General features: G+C 47.3%; 1 protein-coding gene across 1 annotated transcript in view; it reads left to right on the forward strand.

Moving 5' to 3' along the window:
- The first annotated feature begins 3252 nt into the window (after window positions 1-3252).
- Window positions 3253-26004, forward strand: part of ARRDC1 (arrestin domain containing 1) — a 34346-nt gene continuing 11594 nt past the window's right edge. The window contains exons 1-3 of the mRNA XM_032233364.1: window positions 3253-3664; window positions 12624-12734; window positions 24142-24192. Of these exons, the coding sequence (XP_032089255.1) occupies window positions 3547-3664; window positions 12624-12734; window positions 24142-24192 (280 nt within the window). The 5' untranslated portion in view covers window positions 3253-3546. The remainder of the gene's footprint in view (window positions 3665-12623; window positions 12735-24141; window positions 24193-26004) is intronic.

Consider the following 26004-nt stretch of genomic DNA (forward strand, 5'->3'; position numbering starts at 1 on the left):
CAGCAGAGGGATGAAAGAGCCACATGCAGCTCCAGAGCCATAGGTTGCTGGCCCCTGGGTTAGATTACAAAACATCTGTCCAACAAGGAGGGAGGAGGGAAATTTGAAGCATCTCCCCCCCAAAAAAAACATAATGCCACCTGGTCACTTCACTTTGGAGATGTTTCCAAGGACCTGGCAGAACTCCTGGCCACCAGGGTGACCCAAAGATTGACAAAGAGATCCTTTTCTCCCACCTTTCCGAATTAAAATTATTCCTGTAGTAACACACACACACACACGGATCTACCATTGCCTTAAACGTTCTTCCTCTTCTACGGTGAGTTGTTTTGTCACTGCTTTGCAATGACCCACCTGACTAAATAGCGGGGATAGGAGAGTAATTTTTAATCCCCCCCCCCGTCTTCTAATGCAACTGGACAATAAGGGGCTGCCCCAAAGAAGAGGGAGTCAAACTATTCTCCCAAGCACCTGAGGGCAGGGCAAGAAACAACAGATGGAAACTAAACCAGAAGAGAAGCAAACTAGAACTGAGGAGAAACTTCCTGACAGGGAGAACAATTAACCGGTGGAACAACTTGCCTCCAGAAGTTGTGAATGCTCCAACACTGGAAGTCCCAAAGGTGCTTTTTTTTTTCAAGAGGCAACTGGACTTCCGAGTTTTTCTTTGAAGACCTTTCGCTTCTCCTCTAGGAAACTTCTTCAACTCATCTGAAGAAGGGTGAGAGAAGCGAAAGGTCTTCATAGAAAAACCCAGTTGCCTCTTGGAAAAAGCACCTTCGAGGACAACCCTGGCCTTGGATGATGGAGAATCTCCTCCTTCCAACCCTGGAAGTCTTTAAGAAGAGATTGGACAGCAATTTGTCCCGGATGGTATAGGAACTCCTGCTTATGCAGGAGGTTGGACTAGAAGACCTCCAAGGTCCCTTCCAATTCTGTTGTCCTGTTGTTTCTGTTCTGTTCCCCTCTCTTCGGCTTGTTTCGTCTCCTCAAAATCTCCCAACAAACAGGCAGGATCTTCCAATAATACCCAAGTATTTACGCAGCAAGGATTAGCTTCTTCAACCAGGAACCATTTAGTATTTCCGACATTCAACATTTCCAGCGAACAGGTATTTTAAAAGAACAGGGCCAAGCAACACTAGTTTTCCAGCTGGCCTCAACCCTGTGATTTGCAAAGCTTTCACCCGTCTCCTCTTCCTACCCCGGTTTTCAAATAAGGAGAACTGGTTTTTCCCGGCCTTGATTCCAAACAGCCAATTAAATGAGCTGTTATTTTCCCCTTACTTAATCGTGCCTTCCGTGGTTGAAGTAATGTTAGACTTTGGACCGAAGCTTTGGCAGAGGTCCCCCATGTGAGGTAGCGAGAGACACATTCATTTACAAGCGTGTGCCGTTTCAGGAAAGAACAGAAGAACAGAGTCAGAAAGGACCTTGTAGGTCAATTAGTCCAGCCCTGGGGGAGGGGGATTAGGCCTTTGGGATGGGGAAGCGAGAGGGTGTGGAGCAGTCCCGTGAGAAATGGAGGGAGGGAGGTTTGCACTCAACAACTCTGGTGCTGCTGAGTAGAGTTGTTTATACTTCTTCAAGGCCAACCGTCCTGAGGCACACAAGACCTGCCAAGGAGATTTTCCCATAACATCTTACTGGATGCTGATTGGACTCTCTGATTTTCAATGTGTAACTTTCGGGAGGTTTATACCAGATCTTGCCATGCCTTCCCTGCTGTCAGCTCATTCTACAGAATAACAGAATAATAGAGTCGCAAGTTTCCAACTCCAAACGGATGACACTTTCCCCGTATTCCCAGTGGATGCTAGAGGGGAGGAAAAAAAGAAGAAGAATTAAGAAAACAGCCTAGAATCAGAGCTTCAAAAACTGCGAAAGCACCTTCTCAGCTACAGGAGAGATCTGAAATTTCTTCAAAAGATTAACACCTCACCCTTTTGTTTAGAAGAGCTGTGAAAAATCTCAGGGGAAGTGGGGGGGAAATGACATCACCTACCATCCTTCCCACACTGAGATCCTTCTGAGTGGGCTACAAAATAATAATAATAATAATAATTGTTTTCCAATTCAATTATTTCCTTCAAAGAACTTTTAAAAGGTGGTGGGGAAGTACAGATGGCGAACCGTGTTCTTAAAGACGGCCCCTGCAGCCTCTTGATTGTGTTGTGGCCCACCAGCGGACAGTGGAGCTGGCAGCAGAGCTCCCCTTACACATCTGTGCTAGTCGTTCCTGACTCTAGGGGGCGCTGCTCATCTCTGTTTCAAAGCCGAAGAACCAGCGCTGTCCAAAGACGTCCCCGTGGTCATGTGGCCGGCATGACTCAACACCGAAGGCACACGGAAGGCTGTTCCCTTCCCATCAAAGGTGGTTCCTATTTTTCTACTTGCATTTTTTAACGTGCTTTCGGACTGCTAAGTTGGCAGAAGCTGGGACAAGTCATGGGAGCTCCCTCTGTTACGCAGCGCTGGGGATTCGAACCGCTGAACTGTCGAGCTTTCAGATCGACAAGCCCAGCATCTTAGGCACTGAGCCACCGCGTCCCTTAGATAATAATAGGACCAAATTAACTGGGGAGATTTGCACTAGGACCTGATTTGGAAGGAAAAATATATATATTTGTGTCCAATCAAACTGTGTGTGTGTGTGTGTGTGTGTTATATTTGTGCTGATAAATAAGCCGATTGACAGATAATGGAAGCAGTTAGCTTCCTCCCATAATTGGGGCATACCAGGGGTTGTGACATTATATATATATTTGCATCGCCCTTTTAAGCATAGCCTGCTCTGGTCTATTGGCCCAGCAGGTGGGAATTCAACCGATGGAGCTTCACTCAGAACCAGGGAAAAGGTACCAATGGTGTCATTTCCTGTTTTGATTTAGTCCCTTGAGTAGCCTTTCCTCCCCTCCGGGGGGGGGGGAAGCGCTGCTGAGTCTTGAGCGCTGCTGGGGACGATGGGTCCCCTTCGCTCCGGTCCACCTGGGAATCTCCACTTGGGGGCATTGCCCCCAGTTGCTTCGCCTTCCCAAGTCGATCAACCCTCACCACTGGTAGATCTCCCTCCCTCCCCTTCGAAACTGGGAGCTTCAACCCGCCTTCTCCATCCGACGGCGGGGATGATGGGGCCTGGAATCCGGAGACGCTGAGCCAAGCGCGCGCCTCTCGCCTTAGCCAGGCGCAAGACAGCTGGCGCAGCTGATTCCACCTCCCCCCGAAGCGGTTTGGGGCTGGAGAGGGGGGGGTTGGGTTAAAGGGGCGGGGACAGGGCCGGCCCCTGGAAGGGGGCGGTGCCGGCAATGCCCCGCCCCCCCGAGGCCGCAGGTAGAGCGAAGCAAAGGAGCTTTGCGGATTCCGCAGTTCAGGTCGGGCAGGAGGCGAGAGCGCGGCGCGTAAAAACGCAGGAGCAGGGAAGCCAAAAAAAAACAAAAAAAAAAACAACCAACCCCGCAGCGGAGCAGCCCAGCTGAGCCAGGCCATTCTCTCTCTCTCTCTCCCCTCCCTCCCTCCACTTCCCCTCCCTCTAGCCTGGGCCCGGCGATGGGGAAGGTCCAGCTCTTCGAGATCCGCTTGAGCGACAGCCGGGTGGTCTACAGTCCCGGCGAGCCGCTGGTGGGAAGCGTCACCGTTCGCTTTTCAGGAGCTCTCCAATATCGCGGTAAGCCTGGAAGGAGGAAGGCGGAGAGGCTCTCTCGTTGCACCTGGCCAAGGGGGTTCACAGCGGGGTTTGGTGGTGGTGGTGGTGGTAGGGGTTCATCCCCGATGGCTTGGAGGTGGAGACTAGGGAGGGGTCCTTCCTCTCTTCCTCCCCCTGCAAGACGAGGACCCCTCCCCTACCCAAGGGCCTCTTGGGTTGAAATTTTGCCCCTCAAAAAAGGCCTCTTGTGAAGTCTTCTGGGGAGTGCTTCGAAACTCTTCCTACCTGGAGAGCCTCTTCTCCGATTTGGGGTTCAACCCAACGGGGAGGCGGGCGATGGACACCCCGAGACGGCTTCTATCTTGAGAAATCATTAAGCAGAGTTTTTTCTGGCTCTGGAGAAAGCCTTCCGTCTGGTCTCGAAGCAGTCACTTCCAACCTGTTTCCTGTCTGAAGCAAACTAGGAACAGAAACTCTTGCAAAAAAAAAAAGGGCTTCGTTCCAGTGGGACTGCATCACGGCCTGGAACTGGCTGACCATCTCAGCCCGTTGAGCCTCCAGGCGCCGGCATCTGGCCTTGAACTCCCACCATGTCTTCCCTCTGCTTGGAAAGCCCATGCTCCTAGTTCTCAGTGAGGTCCTTCTGCTGAGCCTCCTTCTCGGCCAGATCCAATTTGAGCTGAGCTGTTTTGCCAACTCTTTCTCCTGGGGGCTGCTTAGCTCCAGCAACTGCTTCCTGTCGGGGCCCTAAGGAGCCCGGGTGGGCATGTGAGAAGGGGCTGGGAAGGGAGGGGCGAGTAGAGACTGGCAAGGCACCCCTTGACATGAGTGACATCAAGTTGGCCACGCCCACCCAGCCACATGACCAGCTAGCCACGCCCACCCAGTCATTCATTAGGCAGACGATATTAATGGTCTGCAGGATTCAAAATTATAAATTTAGTGGTCCCTGAGGGCTGAAAGATTGGTGGCCTCTGGTGTAGTGTATGTGTGCGATAGTTTTCTTGGCGTGAGCATCCGAATAAGGCATTGGGACCAGTGGATTATCAGTTTTGGTGTCATGATGATCTCGTGTGTTTGCCGTGGCTTCTCAGGCTGATATGGAGCCACCCAGGAAGGAGGAGAAGACCTGTCTTCTCAATGTGTCTCTTCTCAGACCTCTCTAACGCTTTCGAAGTTCTCCGTTGGGTCGTTCAGCCCTGGAGATCAGATCTATGGATCCCCTTGAGCGAAGGGCATCCGGGGAGTGTGTTGGAAGACAACAGCTGTCTGAACTGCCATTTTCCAACAAAGGAGAATATTTATTGCTTACGGTTGAAATGAACTTGGTGGTTTTTGTGCAGATGTTTCATGACCCAACTTGGTAACATCATCAGTGCTAGGAGGAGGAGGGTGGGCTCCTTGGTGCTCTCTGAGCTTGGTGGTTTTCTTACAGACGTTTCATCACCCAACTCGGTAATATCATCAGTGCTCCCTGTTTATGTACAGTAGCTCTAAGCTTGGTGATTTTCTTGTAGGTATTTCAATATCAAACTAAGTAACTTCATCAGTGCTAGGAGGAGGAAGAGGACAGTGGGCTCTCTGAGCTTGGTGGTTTTCTTGCAGATGTTTCCTTACCCAAACTTCTGTAAGTGAGGTCAACAGTGTTAGAAGTTCAGAGAGCCCCAAGGACCTTTTGCCACTGCATTTTACACAACGTTTCTGGCTGACATGGCATCTGCTTGGCAGATACTTTTCCTTGGCACCACTGAACACAAAGGGATGTTTTGGAAAGAGTGGGTGTGAGCTAGCACAGTTGAAATGATTTCAAGATCTCCGCCAAGAATTCTTAAGACTCCTTTGAATAGAAAGCAGTTGGCAGGCAGCCAGTTAGCTGGTGCTAAAACTTTCCTCCCCCCATCCTTGCCATCAATCAGATTTTGGATCACTGGCCTCTCAGCTTCATCATAATGTTTCTGATGTGAGGATTTGAGTGGCAGGTAGAACATTTGAATGAACACAGGAAGATGGTTCAGACCAGGGGCCACCGACCTTTCGGACCTCAGGGACCACTAAATTCATAATCTTAAATCCCGCGGACCACTAATAGAATCTGCCTAATGACCGGCTGTGTGGGTGTGGCTAGGTGGCCATGTGATTGGGTGGGCGTGGCCGACTCAATGTCACTTACGTCGAGGGGCACCTGGCCAGTCTCTACTCGCCCCTCCCCTCCCAGCCCCTCCTCACACACACACCCAGCTCCTTAGGGCCCCAACAGGAAGCAGTTGCTGGAGCTAAGCAGCCCCCAGGAGAAAGAGTTGGCAAAACAGCTCAGTTCAAATTGGATCTGACCGAGAAGGAGGCTCAGCAGAAGCACCTCACTGAGGACTAGGAGCATAGGCTTTCCAAGCAGAGGGAAGACCTGCAGGAGTGCAGGGCCAGGTGCCGACGCTGGAGGGTCAGAGGGCTGAGATGGTCAGCCAGTTCCAGGCCCTGATGCACTCCCACTGGAACGAGGCCCTCTGGCTCTTTGCCACCATCTGCTCTTCCCTCCAGCCTTCACCCAAAAACCCCCACCAGAAGACTCCAAGTCGGAATTTCTGACCCCCCTCTGACCCCCACAAAAAGACCCTGAAGGGGGAGACTCTCTGCAGCCACATAAGTGTTCATTGGACGTATCCGTCCCAGGATGCATAGATTGAGGACCCCTGATTTAGTGCAATATAAAAAACACAAATAATTTTTCTGTGGACCACCAACATTTCCTCATGGACTACCAGTGGTCTACAGCCACCAGTTGGTGACCACTGGTTTAGACCTTACCTAGACTTGGATCCTGGGCATGTAAACTGGCAGAAAACTGTAAATTAAAAAAAGAGAGACAATGGCAAACCATTTCCAGAAAAAATACATGCCAAGAAAACTTCAGAAATTGGACTAAGCCGCCTTGAGAACTGGACACAATTGAATCTTTGAAAAGGTTTCTTCAAAAGTCTATGAAACCTAATAAGAAAAAAAAAAGAACTGGTAAGATATTAGCTGGTTCATAATGAGTCAGGCCTCTCTTGCTGTGTATCTCTGTCCAAGAATTGACTGCTGACCAGCCTTTAAATTATGATTAGCCTTCAAGGCATCAGCCGAGCAATGCTTCCCTCAGCATTCTTACTCACCTGTCTGGGGTTTCTTTTTTTTTGCTACTGGAAGAGGTGCCAAATTGGTGATAGCTATCAAAGGACCATGGGACATGGTGGCTCAGTGGTTAAGACGCTGAGCTTGTCGATCAGAAAGGTCGGCGGTTCGAATCCCCAGCGCCGCATAACGGAGGGAGCTCCCATGACTTGTCCCAGCTTCTGCCAACCTAGCCGTTCGAAAGCACGTAAAAAATGCAAGTAGAAAAATAGGAGCCACCTTTGGTGGGAAGGGAACAGAGTTCCGTGCGCCTTCAGGCGTTGAGTCATGCCAGCCACATGACCCCGGAGACGTCTTCGGACAGCGCTGGCTCTTCGGCTTTGAAACAGAGATGAGCACCGCCCCCTAGAGTCAGGAATGACTAACACACATGTGCGAGGGGAACCTTTACCTTATCAAAGGGCCAGGGGTGACATGATAGCAGTCTTCCAATATTGGAGGGGCTGGAACGAAGAAGAGGGGGGGGGTGTCATGCTATTCTCCAAAGCAGCTGAAGACAGGAGAAGGAACAATGGAAACTCATCAAGGAGAGAAGCAATCTAGAATTAAGAAGAAATGTCCTGATATTGAGAAGAATTAACCAGTGGAACAACTTGCCTCCAGAAGTTGTGAATGCTCCAATCCTGGAATTTTTAAAGAAGATGTTGGAGAACCATTTGTCTGAAGGGCTTCCTGCCTAAGCAGGGGTTGGACTAGAAGACCTCCAAGGCCCCTTCCAACTCTGTTATTCTATTCTATTGGAATGTCGCTTCATCCGTTCCTTGGACAATGGAGGTGAGCAAAGTAAAGGCCCACCCATCCATTGGCTGATGACCATTTCCCACTTTTCAGCGCAGAGCAAGACATTTCTTGAAAAGCATTCAGAGAAGAAAAGCCAGCCCCCCACCCACCCACTCTGGGGAAGCAGCAGCCTTGAATAACTCCCCACCCATACCTACATTTGTCCGCTCCCCGCTCCTTCTCCAAACACAACCAAATTCTAAAAGCACACCCAACTACGGGCAAATCTCCAAAAGGAGACAGAAATCAGCCACGCCTCGGCCGAGCATGCAACTAGATATGCTGGGGGGGTGGGGGGGGGGTTGCAGAAGGCTGGATCTTATTCCTGAAGCGGTTCTGAAAAGCTTAGAAACCTGGCTTCCTTCCCAGGTTGGGGGCTTAATGTTGTTTTCAGTGGGCTGCCTTGCCCTGTTTCATTGCAGTTTATCTTAAAATCTTGTTTCGTCTACCTTTTTAACTCTTCGGAGGCGTGGCACGCTGCCCAGAGTCCGCTGCCACATGGAATGAAAACAAAAATTATTATTGTTGTTATTGGGGTTTAGAGGATGGCAATTAAGCTCGAGCAGGCCCTGCGGCTCCTTCCGGCCTCCCCCTCCTTCCAACCTGACTTACTCGACAGGGGAGGTTAGCACCGTTGAATGGCCGCCTGCTCGACTTTAGCTGGTGGCGCAAGCTCGTTTCCCCTGATTAAAATTCAACGTTAGTGTTCGAGAGCTGTGCGCCCAGGCTATTAATACGACGCTTTGTTATTTGGGTTTGAAAAAGATGTCTGAGCTGGCAACAGAGCTCTCTCTCTCTCTCGCTCTCTCTCTCGCGCTCTCTCTCTCTCTCTCTCTCTCTCTCTCTCTCTCTCTCTTTTTCTCTCTTTCTCTTTCTTTAGCAATAGCAATATAGCAGTTAGACTTATATACCGCTTCATAGGGCTTTCAATACTGGGAGCTTGGCAGGCTGGATTGCTGCCAAGCCTTATCTGTGTTTATTGCTGCCTGAGTTTTGTTTGAGTTGCTGTCAAGGTCCTTATCTGTTTGTTCTGCTTGGCTTTCAGCCACCGAGGTTTTGGGTGTCTTGCTATTAAAGTACATTCCAGTTAAGCTTGTCTCGGCATTCGTTACTGGATGGAGGAGGGGGTCAGAACAGTCTACTATCTACTGGCCGTAGAAGATGAAGATTCTGAAGAAGACATGCTGTTGGCTTTGCCCAAGGCCTTTCCAATCGGTGCAGCTTTAACTAGCAATCAAGGTTGAGAACCGTAGGAAGTTAAAAACCCACCCCTCTCCTGGAAAAAGGAAGTGTTTTAGGAAATATGAAAAGGGCAGAATATTTCCCCCTAAAATAGCAACAGCAATAGCAGTTAGACTTATATACCGCTTCCTAGGGCTTTCAGCCCTCTCTAAGCGGTTTACAGAGTCAGCAAATTGCCCCCAACAACAATCCGGCTCCTCATTTTACCCACCTCGGAAGGATGGAAGGCTGAGTCAACCCTGAGCCAGTGAGATTTGAACAGCCGAACTGCAGAACTGCAGTCAGCTGAAGTAGCCTGCAGTGCTGCATTTAACCACTGCGCCACCTCGGCTCTCCCTCCCTCCCTCCCTCTCTCTCTCTCCCTCAGTTCTCGGTCATCTAGGTCATGGTTGTCCCAAAGGTGCTTTTTCAAAAGGCAACTGGATGCTGTCAGGTTTTTTTTCTTGAAGAGGTTTCGCTTCTCACCCAAGAAGCTTCCTCCGTTCTGGATGAAGGCTGAGTCCGAAAACTGAAGAAGCTTCTCGGATGAGGAGGAAACGCCTTCAAGGAAAAAAAAAACAAAGTCCAGTTTCATTTTCAAAAAGCAGAACATGTGGAACAGGCCAACTCCTTGCTGCAGGACAATTCAACCGATCAGTGTGTCAACATTTAAAATAGTTTTAAAAATTAGTTTTAATAGTTGTCATTCCCATTTCATTCGTCCTTCCTTCTGCGTCCTTTTTTAACGGATTCTATCCCACGATTGCTTCTATATTAGAGGAACTCTTGCCCCCGGGGTAAGTTGGCGGCCGTGAGTTGACTGTGGCAAGTTGGCCGTAGCAAGTTGGTTGTGGTGAGTTGTGATTTGGGCGAGTTGTGATTGTGAGTCAAGGACTCCCTGTGCTTTGTTTCTTCAACCCATTGTGTAACATTCGGGTGGATCGCCCTCTGTGAAATGGTCAAACCACCATGGAGAATCCAGCTGTCAAAATGGGGTTCACGGCGTGAACTTCCATGATTGGGGTTTACTCAGTAAACAGTGGTTAGCTCCAGCGGGCTGCAGCGTGCAAACTGCCTTGTGTTGGGTTCCTCTTAAATCCCCAGAACTAGACATATTTTTATTTTGCTGACAGAATCGTCTGTGATTTGATGGCTGTGGGAGGGATTGAAATACAATTCCCCTCGGCTGCCGCCTTGACAGAAGTATAAATCTTGGTTCCCTTCGCTGGGAGAAAAGGTTTAAAAATGAGGTCTCGAGCTATAATTTACTCCGCTTTTTGCTTAAAAAGCAGTTTCTCCTGTTGTCGGCAATGCCATTCTCCTTCCGTCAACAGAGGCTGGAGTCATTGTTGTGGATTTCAGTGGTAAGGCTTTTGGTCTTTCAGTGGTAAGGCTTTCAGTTTTGGTCACTAAGTACACTATAAAAAAGGATGTGGAGACACTAGAAAGAGAGCAGAGAAGAACCACCAAGATGATTAGAGGACTGGAGGCTAAAATATAGGAAGAACAATTGCAGGAACTGGGCCTGGCTAGTCTAGTGAAGAGAAGGACCCGGGGAGACAGGATAGCAGTCTTCCAATATTTGAGGAGCTGCCACAGAGAAGAGGGGGTCCACCTATTCTTTCTTGCCACCGTTGTTAAGCGAATCACAGCAGTTGCTAAGTTAGTAACTGGGTCATTAGGTGAATTTGTCCTAAATCTAGAGTTTGCAGGAGACAATTACTCTGCTTCATTGGTTTGTGACTCTCCGAGGCTCCTTGCCAAGTTCTGCAGATATCGTCCTGGCAGCTGTCCAAGCCAGATAAGGTCTGTGACTGTAAATCCTCCCTGGAAAGACTTTGTTGGAGGTGAATGAGCAGCATTCACTGTGAATTAATAAAAGGGTTTTTTGTCGGGACCAGGAGTTTGCTTCGGGCTCTTGGGAAGCCTCGGTCAAAACAGCGCACTGAAATTAAAACCGGAAGGAGGAAGTAGAATGAAACTGGATTGCAACAGGAAGGGCAAAGAGAAATAGCAGCGGGGGAAACCACAGTCAGCAAAACTCGGGCGATCCACTAGAAACTTTGGAATAAATATATATATATATATAATTATATATTATATATATATATATATATATATAGCTGAGGAGCTTCCCGTAAGACATAGGGGTTGTAGCTCAGGTGTAACCCCTGCTCATCTTTTCTCCTCTGAGGAAATGCAGACCCTAATTTAGCCTCATGAATGATGTGCTGAGGTAGGTAGACTGACTGGAGCCGGGATGAAGACTTAAATCCGATTTTTGATTTCCTTTGTCTTGCAAGGCCATTAAAAACTAAGTAGACAGAATCACGGGTTCTGCTCGGGCATTAAATTTAATGAGAGAGAAGAAGATGGACAATGTGAAGATCACCCAATCTTTCCTCCGGTGACGGACTCCATAGGTGACTTGATTTTGGTTTAGCATGGAGAAGAGTGTTTCCCCCCCCATTAACGATTTTAAAAAAAACATTTGACGATGGAGAAACAGCCTGTAAAGGAAGTGGGGACAGTTTATTAATTTCCTTTCTAGTTGAAAGGACAGAAAGCGAAGAGAGTTTGGTTGAATGGATAAGGCACCAGGCTAGGAAGCAAAACTTTGGGAATTCTAGTCCTGCCTTAGGTATAAAAAACCAACTGGGTGATTTGAGCCAATCGCCAGGAGATGGGGAGTTCTAGTCCTACTTTAGCCATGAAAACTGGCATGGTGATTTTTGCGTCATTCACCAGGAGATGGGAGTTCTAGTCCTGCCTTAGCCATGAAAACTGGTGGGATGACTTGGAGCGAATCACTAGGAGATGGGGAGTTCTAGTCCCGCGTTAGCCATGAAAGCCAGCTGGGTGATATTGGGCCAATCCTTCCCTCCCTTGGCTCAACCCACCTCACAACATTGTTGTGGTGGGGGAAATTGGAAAAAAAAGTATCTTGGATATGTTCACCACCTTGAGTTATATATAAAAATAATAAAGGTGGGAGAGAAATCAATCAACATTGGGGGGAAAAAATGAAAAAGCTGAAAACATAAGCTGAGGATTCTGCTCCTGGCAAGACAATTTCCATCTTAAACCAGAAATCTGGGTTCAAAATGATGAACCATTCATGAATCCTGGCTTAAGTGTCATGTGATTTGCTCCTTAAACCGAAGTAACAGAATTGGACGGGACCTTGGAGGTCTTCTAGTCCAACCCCCTGTCTAGGCAGGAAACCCTACACCGCTTCAGACAAATGGTTATCCAACATCTTTTGGAAAACCTCCAGTGTTGGAGCTTTCACAACTTCTGGAGGCAAGTTGTTCCACTCGTTAATTGTTGTCACTGTCAGGAAGTTTCTCCTCAGTTCCAAGTTGCTTCTCTCCTTCATTAGTTTCCACCCATTGCTTCTTGCCCTGCCCTCGGGTGCTTTGGAGAACAGTCTATATTAAGGAGATTCTCCACCATCCAGGTCCTGGTTGTCGCAACGGAGCTTTTTCAAGAGGCCACTGGGCTCTCTAGTTTTTCTTGGAAGACGTTTCGCTTCTCATCCAAGAAGCTTCTTCAACTCTTCTTTTCTCTTCTTCTTGGATGAGAAGTGAAACATCTTCAAAACAACCCCAAACCCACCAGAAACTCCAGTTGATTCTTGAAGAAAGAAAAAAGCACTTTTGGGACTTTAGAGAATAGGTTGACTCCCTCTTCCTCCTGCTTTTTTTTTGGCTTCTGCGTGGCCTGAAGAATTAGGATAGAATCTCTTTATGTGTTTCTCTCTGTACATCAATGAACCAACCATTCATCTGTCTTCTGTCTGCTCTCCTAGCCATCAAAGTGAGCTGCATGGGCTCCTGTGGAGTATCCAACAAGATGAACGACACGGCGTGGACGGTGGAAGAGCAGTATTTCAATACCACGCTGTCCCTGGCAGATAAAGGTAAGAAGAAGGAAGCAGATCTTTTGGAGATGAAGCTAAAGAAGAAAAACGTGTTAGGTGCTTGCTTGTTTTTCAGGCTCTGTTTGAACGAGGTTGCTTAACTTCTCAATGTTCTTCCTTGCCTTGGCCTGGCTGGCAGAAAGAGAATTATTTGGTGGAGAGCTGAGAGTTTTGAGGTGATGGGCTCAATCACCAGGAAATAGTGAATTCTAGGTCCTAGTTTAGGCGTGAAAGTTGGCTAATCATCAGGAGGCTGTGGGTTCTGGTTCCACCTTAGCTATGAAAGTCAGCTGGTTGACTTTGAGCCCGTCACCAGGAGAACGTGAGTTCTAGTCCTGCCTTAGACAGGAAAGCCAATGAAGTGACATTGGGCCGATCACCAAGAGACAGCGAGTTCTAGTCGTGCCTTGGGTATGAAAGTCAGCTGGTTGACTTTGAGCCAATCACCAGGAGAACATGAGTTCTAGTCCTGCCTTAGATATGAAAGCCAACGAAGAGACATTGGGCCAATCACCAGGAGACGGCGAGTTCTAGTCGCACCTTGGGTGTGAAAGTCAACTGGTTGACTTTGAGCCAATCACCAGGAGATGGTGAGCTCTAGTCACGCCTTGGATATGAAAGTCAGCTGGATGACTTTGAGCCAATCACCAGGAGATGGTGCATTCTAGTCCTAGTTTAGGCATGAAAGTTGGCTAATCATCAGGAGACTGTGAGTTCTAGTTCCATCTTAGGCAGGAATGCCATCTGGGTGACCTTGGGCCAATCATGAGAAGACTGTGAGTTCCAGTCGCACCTTAGCTATGAAAGTCAGCTGGGTGACTTTGAGCCAATCACCAGGAGAACGTGAGTTCTAGTCCCGCCTTAGCCATGAAAGCCAGCTGGGTGACTTTGGGTCAATCACCAGGAAAAGGTGAGTTCTAGCCCGGGCTTAGGCACGAAAGCCAGCTGGGTGACTTTGGGCCAGTCCCTTTCCCTCAGACCAACCCACCTGACAAGGTTGTTATTTTGTTAACAGGGTTGCACAATTTGTTGACTCAGCCACACTGGGGCTCCCACAACCCTGATAAGCCATTGGCCACGTTTTACATGCCTTACCATTAATCAAAGAAGGCAGGTTAAGATTAGAATATGGAATAACAGAGTTGGAAAGGGCCTTGAAGGTCTTCTAGTCCAACCCCCTGCTTAGGCAGGAAACCCTACACCACTTCAGAAAAATAGTTATCCAACATCTTCTTAAAAACGTCCAGTGTTGGACATTCACAACTTCTGGAGGCAAGTTGTTCCACTGGTTAATTGTTCTCACTGTCAGGAAATTTCTCCTTAACTTCTAAGTTGCTTCTCTCCTTGATGAGTTTCCACCCATTGCTTCTTGTCCTGCCCTCAGGTGCTTTGGAAAATAGTTTGACTCCCTCTTCTTTGGGGCAGCCCCTGAGATATTAGAAGACTGCTATCATGTCTCCCCTAGTCCTTCTTTTCATTAAACTAGACATACCCAGTTCCTGCAACCGTTCTTCATATGTTTCAGCCTCCAGTCCCCTAATCCTCTTGGTTGCTCTTCTCCGCACTCTTTCTAGAGTCTCCACATCTTTTCTACATCGTGGTGACCAAAACTGGATGCAGTATTCCAAGTGTGGCCTCACCAAGGCCTTATAAAGTGGTATTAACCCTTCACGTGATCTTGATTCCATCCCTCTGTTGATGCAGCCTAGAACTGTGTTGGCTTTTTTGGCAGCTGCTGCCCACGGCTGGCTCCTATTTAAATGGTTGCCCAATAGGACTCCAAGATCCCTCTCACAGTTACTACTGTTGAGCAAGGTACCACATATACTGTACCTGTGCATTTGGTTTTTCTTGCCTAAAATGTAGAACCTTACTTACGACTGAGCAGGAGCTGTGGGAGAGGAGGAGGTAGAGAAAGTAGGCTGTCCTTCAGGAAGATTATCTGAAAGAACCAGCACAAAATAACGAGGGGAGGGGGAAACTTTCCAGCCGTGTACCCAGCCAAGTCTCCAGCTGCAATTTCCTCGCTTGGAAGAAAAGCAGGCGAATTCCCTGTATAAAGTTCAAGGTGCTGAGAAAGCAAACTGGCTATTGTGGAATTCTGAGCGGGAGGGTGGTGTGGGTGTGTGGGGGGGGGGGATCACACCCTGGACACAGTGGCCCCAGCTTCAGGATTTGCCACTCCTCTGTCTCCTAATCTCCAGAGCCCGTTTCTAAGCCTCCCTGTCCCAGTGCAGAACAAAGCAAGATGCATCTGGGAGGATCGTTTGCAAATTTTTTTTAGCTAAGATAAAAGCGAGAGGAATTTTAAGCTTGTTTGGGTGCAGGAGGAGGAGGGGGAGAAGGAAAAAAAAAGGAAGGAGGGGAGGAGAAAGGAGCAGGAGAAAGGAGAAGAGAAATAAGGAAGGAGAGGAAGAGGAGAAAGGAGAGAAAGGAGAGGAGGGGGCAAAAGAGGAAGGAGAGGAAAGAAAAGAGGAGGAGAAAGGAGAAGGAAGAGAAAGGAGGAAAGAAGAGGAGAAAGAAGGAAGGGCAGGGAGAGGAGGAAAATGGAGAGTGGAGGAGGAGGGGAAAGGAGAAGAGAAATAAGGAAGGAGGGGAAAAGAGAAAGGAGAAGAAGGAGAAAGGAGGAAAGAAGAAGGGAAAGGAGAAGGAAGAGAAAGGAGGAAAGAAGAGGAGAAAGAAGGAAGGGCAGGGAGAGGAGGAAAATGGAGAGTGGAGGAGGAGGGGAAAGGAGAAGAGAAATAAGGAAGGAGGGGAAAAGAGAAAGGAGAAGAAGGAGAAAGGAGGAAAGAAGAAGGGAAAGGAGAAGGAAGAGGAAGGAGAGGAGGAAGGTGCGTACATTTTGTAAGGGTAATAAATGAAGATCATTTAGCCTTCCTACAGTCCGAGGGGTTTGTAACACTGTCCCCATGAAGCCCATGGCAGGAGGGGACTCAACCAACCAACCAACCAATCAGCCAAGAAACTCAACTGGTTGAGGGAACCTTTCAGACTAAAAAGACCAGCTCAATGAATTGAAGAAGAGGTGTCGCTAATGCTACATCCTCCTCCTCTTCCTCCTCCTCCTCCTCCTCTTCTCAGCCTCCTCTTCCTCTTTTTCTCTCTTCATCATCTTCCTCCTCCTCCTCCTCTTCTTCTCTTCCTCCTCCTCCTCTTCTTCTCCTCCTCCTCTTCCTCTTTTTCTTCTCTTCATCATCTTCCTCTTCCTCCTCCGCTTCCTCCTCTTCCTCCACCACCTCCTCCTCCTCCACCACCTCTTCTTCTTCTTCTTCTTCTCCTCCTCCTCCTCCTCCTCTTCCTCCTCCTCCTCCTCTTCCTCCTCCTCTTCTTCTCATCCTCCTCTTCCTCTTTTTCTTCTCTTCATCATCTTCCTCCTCCACCACCTCTTCCTCTTCCTCTTCTTCTTCTTCTTCTTCTTCTTCTTTTCCTCCTCTTCCTCCTCCTCCTCTTCTTCTTCTCATTCTCATCTTCCTCTTTTTCTTCTCTTCATCCTCTTCTTCTTCTCTTCCTCCCCCTCCCCCTCCCCTTCCCTCAACTACAAACATTCTCCTCTATTGAAAAGAACAGCCCCAAAGCCTGTGGATCCAAAGAAGGAAAGGATTTTCAGGGCCTTGACCTTGAGGCTAGGTCTTCTGCACCCAGAGAGAGGTCCTCCTAACTCAGGCCCGCAACGGCCCTTGGGATTTTTTTTTGAAGTTCCTGCTCATGTCTTCTGCTGGACACCCAGGGACTAGCTAGTGCCAACTTCCTCAATTTCGCAACCCAGGCGTGCTGCAGAGAGCAAAGACGGTCACTCCCCCCCTCCCCCCCCCCATCTAAGCAGGAAACATAAAACCTGAGCTTGCTTGGACCATACCTGTCGCCTCCTGGCTCCTGTTGTTCCATTTGACGTCACCTTCCTGCCCGTTGAATCATGCAATCAGCAACCAGGATATCTTGGGCTGTAACAGGAGAACGCAGTTTCGGCTCAGCAGTTCGCTCACCCTCAGTGAGGTTCACACACAGCTTTTAAATGCTCGGAAATTGTGTGGGGGGGAGAGATTTTAGGGAAGGGTTCCTGTCCTTCTGGTGGCCACCTAGAATATATATTTTTTTTGCAAGAGGCAACGTGTGGTTGGCCTTGTCTTAGCTCTAAGTTTGGAAGCTGAGCAAAGTCGAAGCTCGTTAATCTGTGGAGATAAACAAGACATTTCAGAGAGCCAACCACCCAACTCTTTGCTAGCGCTGAGGATGTTACCGAGTTTGGTAAGGAGATGTTTGCTAGAAGACAACCAGGTTCACAGTGTGCCAAGGACCCCCAATCTTCCTCCTCTTCTTCCTCCTCCTCCTCCTTTCCTCTTCCTCCTCCTCCTTTCCTCCTCTTCTTTCTCCTCCTCTTCCTCCTCCTCCTGCTACCACTGCTGCTGTTACCTACTTTGCTAATGAAACGTCTGCAAGACAACAACCAGGTTCATAGTGTGCCAAGGACCCCCAATATTCCTCCTCTTCCTCCTCCTTTCCTCCTCCTCCTCCTTTCCTCCTCTTCCTCCTCCTCCTCCTCCTCCTCCTCCTGCTACTGCTGCTGCTGTTACCTACTTTGGTAATGAAACGTCTTCAAGAAAAAACCAAGTTCACGGTGTGCCAAAAAAACCCCCACAATCCTCCCCCTTCTCCTCCTGCTGTTACCTAGTTTGGTAATGAAACGTCAACAAGAAAAACACCAGAAAGCCCTTGGAAATGATGATGCAACAGAAATAAGGAGGGCAATTGGTGGAGTCCGTTGCAACAGGCAACTGAGAAATAAGGAGGAATTTCCTGACAGGGAGAACGATCAACCCATGGAACAGAAGTTGCCTTTGGAAGTTGCGGGAGCTTCATCCCTGGAGGCTTCCAAGAAGAGATTGGACTGCCATCTATCAGAAACGGTTAGGGTCTCCTGCTTGGGTGAGGGGGTTGGACTAGATGACCTAGTCCCAGGACAAGGTCCCTTCCCACTCTGTTAAGGCTAGAAAAAGAGATTTATTTGTTTATTTTTTAATAGAGGGGAGTTTGATCACTGCACCCAAATGCCCTACGTAGATGAGGAATGAGATGCAAATCATGGAAATTTGGCTGGCTGGTGGGTCGTACTTACTCCTACTACCCTCGGGGGGGGGGGAGGGGGGCTTTTTAAGAAAGAGAAGTGGCACAGTGAACTCAGAGTAAGCACGCACACAAGTTTTCAACCAGCCGCGAAAGGGAAAATACATTGAAGGAAAGACGGAATGTGCAGCAAACACACCCTGCTCCCTTGAAGGTTGCAAAGTCTTAAAAAAAAAGCAGCTCAACCGGTTTCTTGCTCCATTCCGTCCAATTCTCTCTCTTTTTTTCCTTTTCTTTGTCCTCTGGTGACTCAACCCCAAATTCCTCTGCTCTGTCTGTCTAACATCTAATCTCTATCATCTGTCTATCCTCTATCATCTCTCTCTCTCTCACTCTCTCTCTCTCTCTGTCTATCATGTATCTAATCTCTATTTCTTTCTATCTATCTATCTATCTATCTATCTATCTATCTATCTATCTATCTATCTATCTATCTATCATCTAATATCTGTCACTCTGTCTCATCTAATCTCTATCTCTATCATCTGTCTATCATCTATCTAATCTATTTCTATCTGTCTGTCTATCTATCTATCAATCAATCATCTAACCTCTATTTCTTTCTATCTATCTATCTATCCATCTATCTATCTATCTATCTATCTATCATCTATCTATCTATCATCTAATCTCTATTTCTATCTATCTATCTATCTATCATCTAACTATCTATCATCTATCTATCAATCATCTATCTATCATCTAATCTCTATCATCTGTCTATCTTCTATCATCTCTCTCTCTCTGTCTATCATGTATCTAATGTCTATTTCTATCTATCTATCTATCTATCTATCTATCTATCTATCTATCTATCATCTAATCTCTATTTCTATCTATCTATCTATCTATCTATCTATCTATCTATCTATCTATCTATCTATCTATCTATCTATCAATATATCTATCTATCATCTAATCTCTATTTCTATCTATCTATCTATCTATCTATCTATCTATCTATCTATCTATCTATCTATCATCTAATCTCTATTTCTATCTATCTGTCTGTCTGTCTATCTATCTATCATCTAATCTCTATCATCTATCTGTCTGTCTATTCTCTATCATATCTATCTATTTATCTATTTATCTATCTGTCTATCATCTATCTAATCTCTCTCTCTCTCCTTTTGATAAACAAAGTCAATGGGGAAGCCAGATTCACTTAACAACCGTGCTGCCGACTTAATCAGCTGCAGCGATCCACTTAACAACGGCGGCCGCTGTAAAATGGGGCAAAACTCACTTAACAACATAAATTTGGGGCTCCCTCGCAGTCCTAAGTCGAGGACTACCTGCCTGTAGAACCACACCCCTATCTCATCAGCCAAACCCCAAATCGACGTTCCATTCTTTCCACCCATTGAAGCGCAAAATCCGAAAGGCAAAAGAAAACTGTAGCTAGGGTCTTTTCTTCGACTAAGGCAATCCAGCTCCCATCAACTTTCTTTCTTTTCTTTTTGCTGCGGGAAATGATATGTACTTCTGTTGAGGCCTAGGAAGGCTTTCCTGCTGTTTCCCAGGGATTACGTCCATTGCAAGAAGGCAATTTGCAAGTCACACTGCTTTTGGTTTCCTGGGCCGAGCCAGAAACTTAGGCATTGTGTTGGGCGAACTGGAGAGGAAGAGATCATAATAGAAAAAGGAGGAAAAATGTTCCACTCGTTTCTGCAAAGTTTTGCAGCTTCATTTTCCTCTCCTTTGTCCGCTTCGCTCCACTTTGCCAGAAGCTGGCAGGGTGGTGAGTGTTTTCCAGCCCTTTGGGAAAGGAAGGCAGTGGCTTTTTAACATAATACCTGATTTTCTTTCCCCCTCCCAGAGGTAATTTTAGCTGGGGGGGAAAAAAAAAAGCTTTGTGGAATACTTCTGCGCAGGGACACACTGGGCTCTTTGTCCCAGGGAGAAGTGACTGGGAAAAGTGACGTACATTCGGGGTGGATGCTGAACGTAAGGCCCTTCCTTTCTCCTTCTGAATCAGATACAGATGAACAGAGTTGAAAGGGATCTTGTAGGTCATCTAGTCCAACCCCCTGCCCAATACAGGAGACCCTACACCATTTCTGACACAGATGGCAGCCCAGTCTCTTACTTGGAAGCCCCCGCAACTTCTGAAGGCAACGTCACAACCTTTATCAGGTTGGGAGAGTGGCCAGGCCGATATCTTTCAGACTCTGCAATACTTGGCAAGAATGCATGGATGAACTAATGGTCTCCTGCAAACTCCACTCCCCTTTCGCTCCTCTTTTATTTCCTCTGGGAGTGGCCAGTCATCGTCCACCTGTGGCCTTCCTCCCAAGTTGACCCCGGTTCTTTAGCTGTTCTCATCTGGCAACTCTGTGCATGCGTACACTGGGAACAGGCTCCAGCTGTTCTTCTGCCTCACTGATGTCTGACTCTGAAGGCAGCTGATAACTGGCAGATGGCCCTGGCCCCCTCTCTGCCTCCGACACAGAGCCCTCATCAGAGCCTTCCCCAGACTCCAGGACTGGCCCAGGTTCCTCCCCAACCTCCTCACTGGCCGAATCTGCTGCCAACTCTGCTGGCTGCTGGCAGGCCACAACACTAAATCACTTTTTCCCCCAGTCCGCCACAACTTCAGACTGTCATTAAATGCGTCAGAAGACATCAGGAACTGAGCAGGACCTGGAGTTAACACTGGAAAGAGACGGAGCCTCTTTCAAAGAGATGGAGGGTCTCTCTCTCACACACACACACAAAGAGGAAATGCGACTTTGGTTGCCGGGAGCCTCTTTCGAACGATCAGTTCTTGCGGTGGTAAAACAGCTGAACTTTTTTTCCCTCCCTTTCCCACGGAGGGGAAGAAAGGGCCGGCGAGGGCCAAGATAAACCCCACGTGTCCTTAGTTGCTCCAGAGAGAAAGAGAGGAGAGGGGGAAAAAAAGAGTTTCTTTATTTGGCAAACAACTCCCCATTTTTAGCCACTCTTGGATGGGCTTCAACCGTTTCTCATCTTCTTCCCACATGGATTCACGAAGCAGCTGCGAGTCATCTGCGTAAGGTTGGAAACAGAGCTGGCTGGAAAGCGACCAAATCCTTTTCATTTGTTTGTGTGTGTGTGTGTGTGTGTGTGATAAGCCCTCCCCGGAAATATTGCAACACAGCAGCAGCCACGAGGTTACCACGCTCGCCGCCTCCTGCACCTCAAAATTAATAAGACCTCCCCGAAAATAAGGTCAAATGCTTATTTTGGGGGTCAAAAGAAAATAAGACCCTATCTTATTTTTAGGGAAACACAATATCTATCTATCTATCTATCTATCTATCTATCTATCTATCTATCTATCTATCTATCTATCTATCCCTCCCTCCCTCCCTCCCTCCCTCCCTCCCTCCATCTATCTCTCTATCTATCTATCTATCCATCTATCATCTCCCTCCCTCTCTATATCTATCTATCTATCTATCTATCTATCTATCTATCTATCTATCTATCTATCTATCTATCATCTATCTATCTATCTATCTATCTATCTATCTATCTATCCCTCCCTCCCTCCCTCCCTCCCTCCATCTATCTCTCTATCTATCTATCTATCCATCTATCATCTCCCTCCCTCTCTATATCTATCTATCTATCTATCTATCTATCTATCTATCTATCTATCTATCTATCTATCTATCTATCTATCTATCTATCTATCATCTATCTATCTATCTATCTATCTATCTATCTATCTATCTATCTATCTATCTATCATCTATCTATCTATCTATCTATCTATCTATCTATCTATCTACATCTATCTATCTATCTATCTATCTATCTATCTATCTATCTATCATCTATTTACCTCTCTCTCTCTCTCTCTCCCTCTCTCTCTATCTCCCTCTCTCTCTATATCTATCTATCTATCTATCTATCTATCTATCTATCTATCTATCTATCTATCTATCTATCTATCTATCTATCATCTATCTATCTATCTATCTATCTATCTATCTATCTATCTATCTATATCTGTCTATCTATATCTGTCTATCTATCTATACACACACAAACGCACACACATATTAGGAACGCAGTGGCTCAGTGGCCAAGATGCTGAGCTTGTCGATCAGAAAGGTCAGCAGTTCAGCAGTTCGAATCCCTAGCGCTGCGTGACGGAGTGAGCCGCCGTGACTTGTCTCAGCTTCTGCCAACCTAGCAGTTCAAAAGCACCTTAAAAATGCAAGGAGAAAAATAGGGTCCACCTTTGGTGAGAAGGGAACAGCGTTCCATGCTCCTTCAGCATTGGGTCATGCTGGCCACATAACCACGGAGACATCTTCGGACAGCGCTGGCTCTTCGGCTTCGAAACGGAGATGAGCACCTCCCCATAGAGCCGGGAACGACTAGCACATATGCGCGAGGGGAACCTTGACCTTTTTGCAATTCCAAAGCAGCTTGGACCCTGAATTGCAGCCGGTGGCTAATTGATCTCTCTTGCCAGGATGACAATATTTCTGATTATTACAGCATTATACAGTATTACAGCATTTCCGGATTCTGCAGTGTTTTTTGTGGCCATTGGTAGGAAGTTGCTGCTGAGTTTTTGGACTTCCCCCACCCCCATCTGTGCATCGCGCTTAATTCTCCCCTGAAAAAGGGCGGAGAATCTTAAAAAGCTTTTTTTGATGCTGCCTTTTGAGTCCCTGAGATCTGGATTAATCGGTTTTCTGGCACATTCAATGACTCCCGATCTCCATCTACTGGCTCAATGGATTCATCACACCTGAACCTTTTTTGGGGGGTGGGGTGGAGAAGAGGAAATTGCATTTATTGGACGGGTCCTCGTCTTCCTCCGTCATCCAGCAAGCTTTAAATACTGATAAAGGAGAATATTTGCAGCTGCGGGTTGAAATGTGGAGTTCTTTGGTGCTCTCTGAGCTTGGTGGTTTTCTTGAAGACATTTCATGATCCAACTAGGTAGCATCATCAGTGCTAGTGGGTGTAGCCCTAGTAAGCAATGTTACTTAGTTGGTGCATGAAACATTTGCAAGGAAACTACCAAGCTCAGAGAGCACCAAGAACCTCAGAATTATTCTCCTCCTCCCTTCTTGCGCTGATGATGTTACCTGGTTGGGTAACAACTGGAAACCACCAAGGTCCCAGAGTGCTAAGGGCATCCTACCCCATCAAGCTTTAAATACCATATTTGAAAAATAATGGAGTGTGCTGAAATGAGTAAATTGACATTTGAAATTAGAGAACAAGAAGACAAGCAATTTTATAAGATATGGGATTTGTTTTATCAGTGGCTGGGGGAAAAAAACCTGGAAATGGAAAATGTTTTACTTATGTTTTAACTGAAGGAGCTAAGTGATAATACAATTATGCTGTGAAATCATATAACAATGATACAATGAAAGACTGATACATATATGAATTGAATACTTTAGAACTTTTTGTTTCAAAATGGATAAGAAAAACAATGAATTTATGTATACTTGATAGAGGATTGGTGATATAATGTATAACCTAAGAATATATTACAAAGATATCTTGTTGTTGATAAATAATTTTAATAAAGAAGTAATTAAAAATTGGAATATATATGAAGTGACTATTTAGAATACCTTGTTGAAAAATGAAGGAATAGCATCTTTGTTTGAAGGTATGATGTACAAGGACAATAATGAACATAAGCATACTCGATGGATGATAGGTGGAATTATACATAATTGAAAACAGTGATATACAAATATAAATGGTTGGTAAATCTCTTTCATATCGGGATCTATGATTATATAAAGGTATACTGTTATTAAATAGACAATCAAGAATGTAAGATAATTCGGTTTATTGAAAAAAATATATCAATTGTAATTGAATATACATTGTACAATGAAAGTGAGGTATTTAGTTATATTAGATCAGTGTTTCTCAACCTTGGCAACTTGAAGATGTCCGGACTTCAACTCCCAGAATCCCCCAGCCAGCATTCGCTGCCAAGGTTAAGAAACACTGTATTAGATGAAAAATCTGTGATTGTAAATGTAATTGAGAATATGGATGCAAAAACACTTGTAACCAAACAACATGCTGTATGTAATGGATGAGATCATTTTTTTATATTGTTTTTCTATTTATTTTTATGTTAAAAAAAAAACAGATTGCAAAAAAAACACCATAATCCTTTCCAAGCATCTTCCTCCATTCATTTCTTGAATTGAGAAATTTGGGGGCGGGGGGGAAACCAACCACGGATGGTTTGCTCATTGACAGATTGCTGATCAAATGTCTCATCTTTTCCCCTCTCTCTTTTCACTCTTCTGTTTTTCAGGGATCTTGGCCTCTGGCGAGCACACCTTCCCGTTCCGTTTTTTGCTGCCAGGTACTTGGGATTTTTCTTCCTGTTCTCTGGTACAGGTCTGTGACTATACTGGAACTCCACACTTCTCCCTTTAACTCTCCGCATGCGCTTTGGCCTCTGGAGCAGTGTGGTGGCCTAGAGGTGGAACTCCTGCCTCATTATTGGGAGGCTGTGAGTTCAGTCCTGGGTAGAGGCAGATGTTTTTCTCTCTCTCTGGGCACGATGAGAATATCTCTGCTGAACAAAACTCTGGCCTGGCAACAGGAAGGGCATCTGGCCAGTAAGGAGTCTGCTAGCTCCATTCAGTTGTCCAGACTCCACCTGGCAAGGGATGATGGGGTTGTTAAGTGATGATGACGATGCACTTAGATCTCTGATCGATTGGGGTGGTAAACATTAAGTGCCAGCTGCGTCTCAGTGGTTTAGATCAGTGGTCCCCAACCCCCGGTCCGCGGACCGGTGCCGGGCCGTGGAGTACCTGGCACCGGGCCGCGCAGCGGCCGGGGGCCATGATAGCTGCAGCGGCCGGGGGCCATATTTGCAACTTTGTAGTCCTCATGAACGCGCCCTTTCTCTGCCCCCCCCGCCGCCCCAGATGTGCGGGGCTGGGGGGGCGAGGGGAGGCCCGATCTCCCCCCCCCGCCCTCTTGCTCTGCTCGCCCCGGGAGGGAGGGGGCGGCGGCGGCGGCCTCGGCCTGAACTTAGGATGCTGCTGGCGGAGGCTGCCTGGGAGGCGAAACTTTGTCCGCGGACTCGCCCGGCCTGCCTGCCCCGTGGAATGACGAGGGGGGGGCAGGAGGGGGCGGCGGCGCTGCATTTTCCTCCCAAGGAGAAACTAAGGTTGCGGGGGGGAGGGGCGCAGCGCGGCCGTTTCGGGGGAACTTGGGGAGCTTGGCCGTTCCGAGAGGCCGAGGGAGGCTCCGCTGCGGGAGGGAGGGGAGGGCGCCCGCCCACCGCTGGCGGCTCCCTTCGCCCAGCCTGGCACCACAGTAGCTCTCCAGGGCTGTCATTTTGTCGCCGAAGCGAAGGCGCGCACTTGGCCTGGCGGCCACTCGGGCTGAAAGGACACGGAGCCTCGTGCTTCCCATGGAGGGGAGGGGGCAGGCGGCCGACCTCCCGTGTCGCCAGGCGGTTCGCTGACCCTTCCGAGAGGCGAAGGCTTCGGTGCGCCAGGCCCCCCGCCCAGCCCCGAATGCCAAGCCGACTGCGGCTCCTTCGACCCGCCTGGTGAAGCGCCCGTTGCCGCCCCCCCGACCGAGTCTGTTTCTTCTCGTTTTATAGCTGTGTATTCTACTCCTTGTGAAGAGTCAAATATGGTGTCAAGATGCGTATTCTGTAAACTCTGGGAATGCTCCATACTTCATGGAGGGATATGAGTTCCTTGAATGTGTTGCATGGAGTCTTGTGGATACAGGCTCAAAAGGAAATAGAGAAATTCGGCTATTTAGAACTTACTCAGAATGTTCACCTAAGAATAACGCAGGTTTATGCCAAATTTTCATGTACTACTCTTGAGAATTTTGTCAAATCAGATTTTACTTTTTAAAACATTAAAATAGCTTAAAAGAAGCAACCTAGTTAATATTCAATAAAATTTTACATTTTACAGCGCGCGAACAACGCCCCCCCACCCCTGCGCGCCCTCAGCGGGCCACGGTAAAATTATCAAAGGCTGACTGGTCCGCGGCGATAAAAAGGTTGGGGACCACTGGTTTAGATGACGTGAGTGGTGGGGGACGGATTACAATATTGGGTATGGTAGACGCATCCGGTGTGGTTTTCCTCCAATCTCTTATCTAATTTTTATTTCTTAGTTTCTTGGTGGAAACTTGA

This window comes from Thamnophis elegans, chromosome 16, assembly GCF_009769535.1.
Source record: "Thamnophis elegans isolate rThaEle1 chromosome 16, rThaEle1.pri, whole genome shotgun sequence".
Classification (NCBI taxonomy): Eukaryota; Metazoa; Chordata; class Lepidosauria; order Squamata; family Colubridae; genus Thamnophis; species Thamnophis elegans.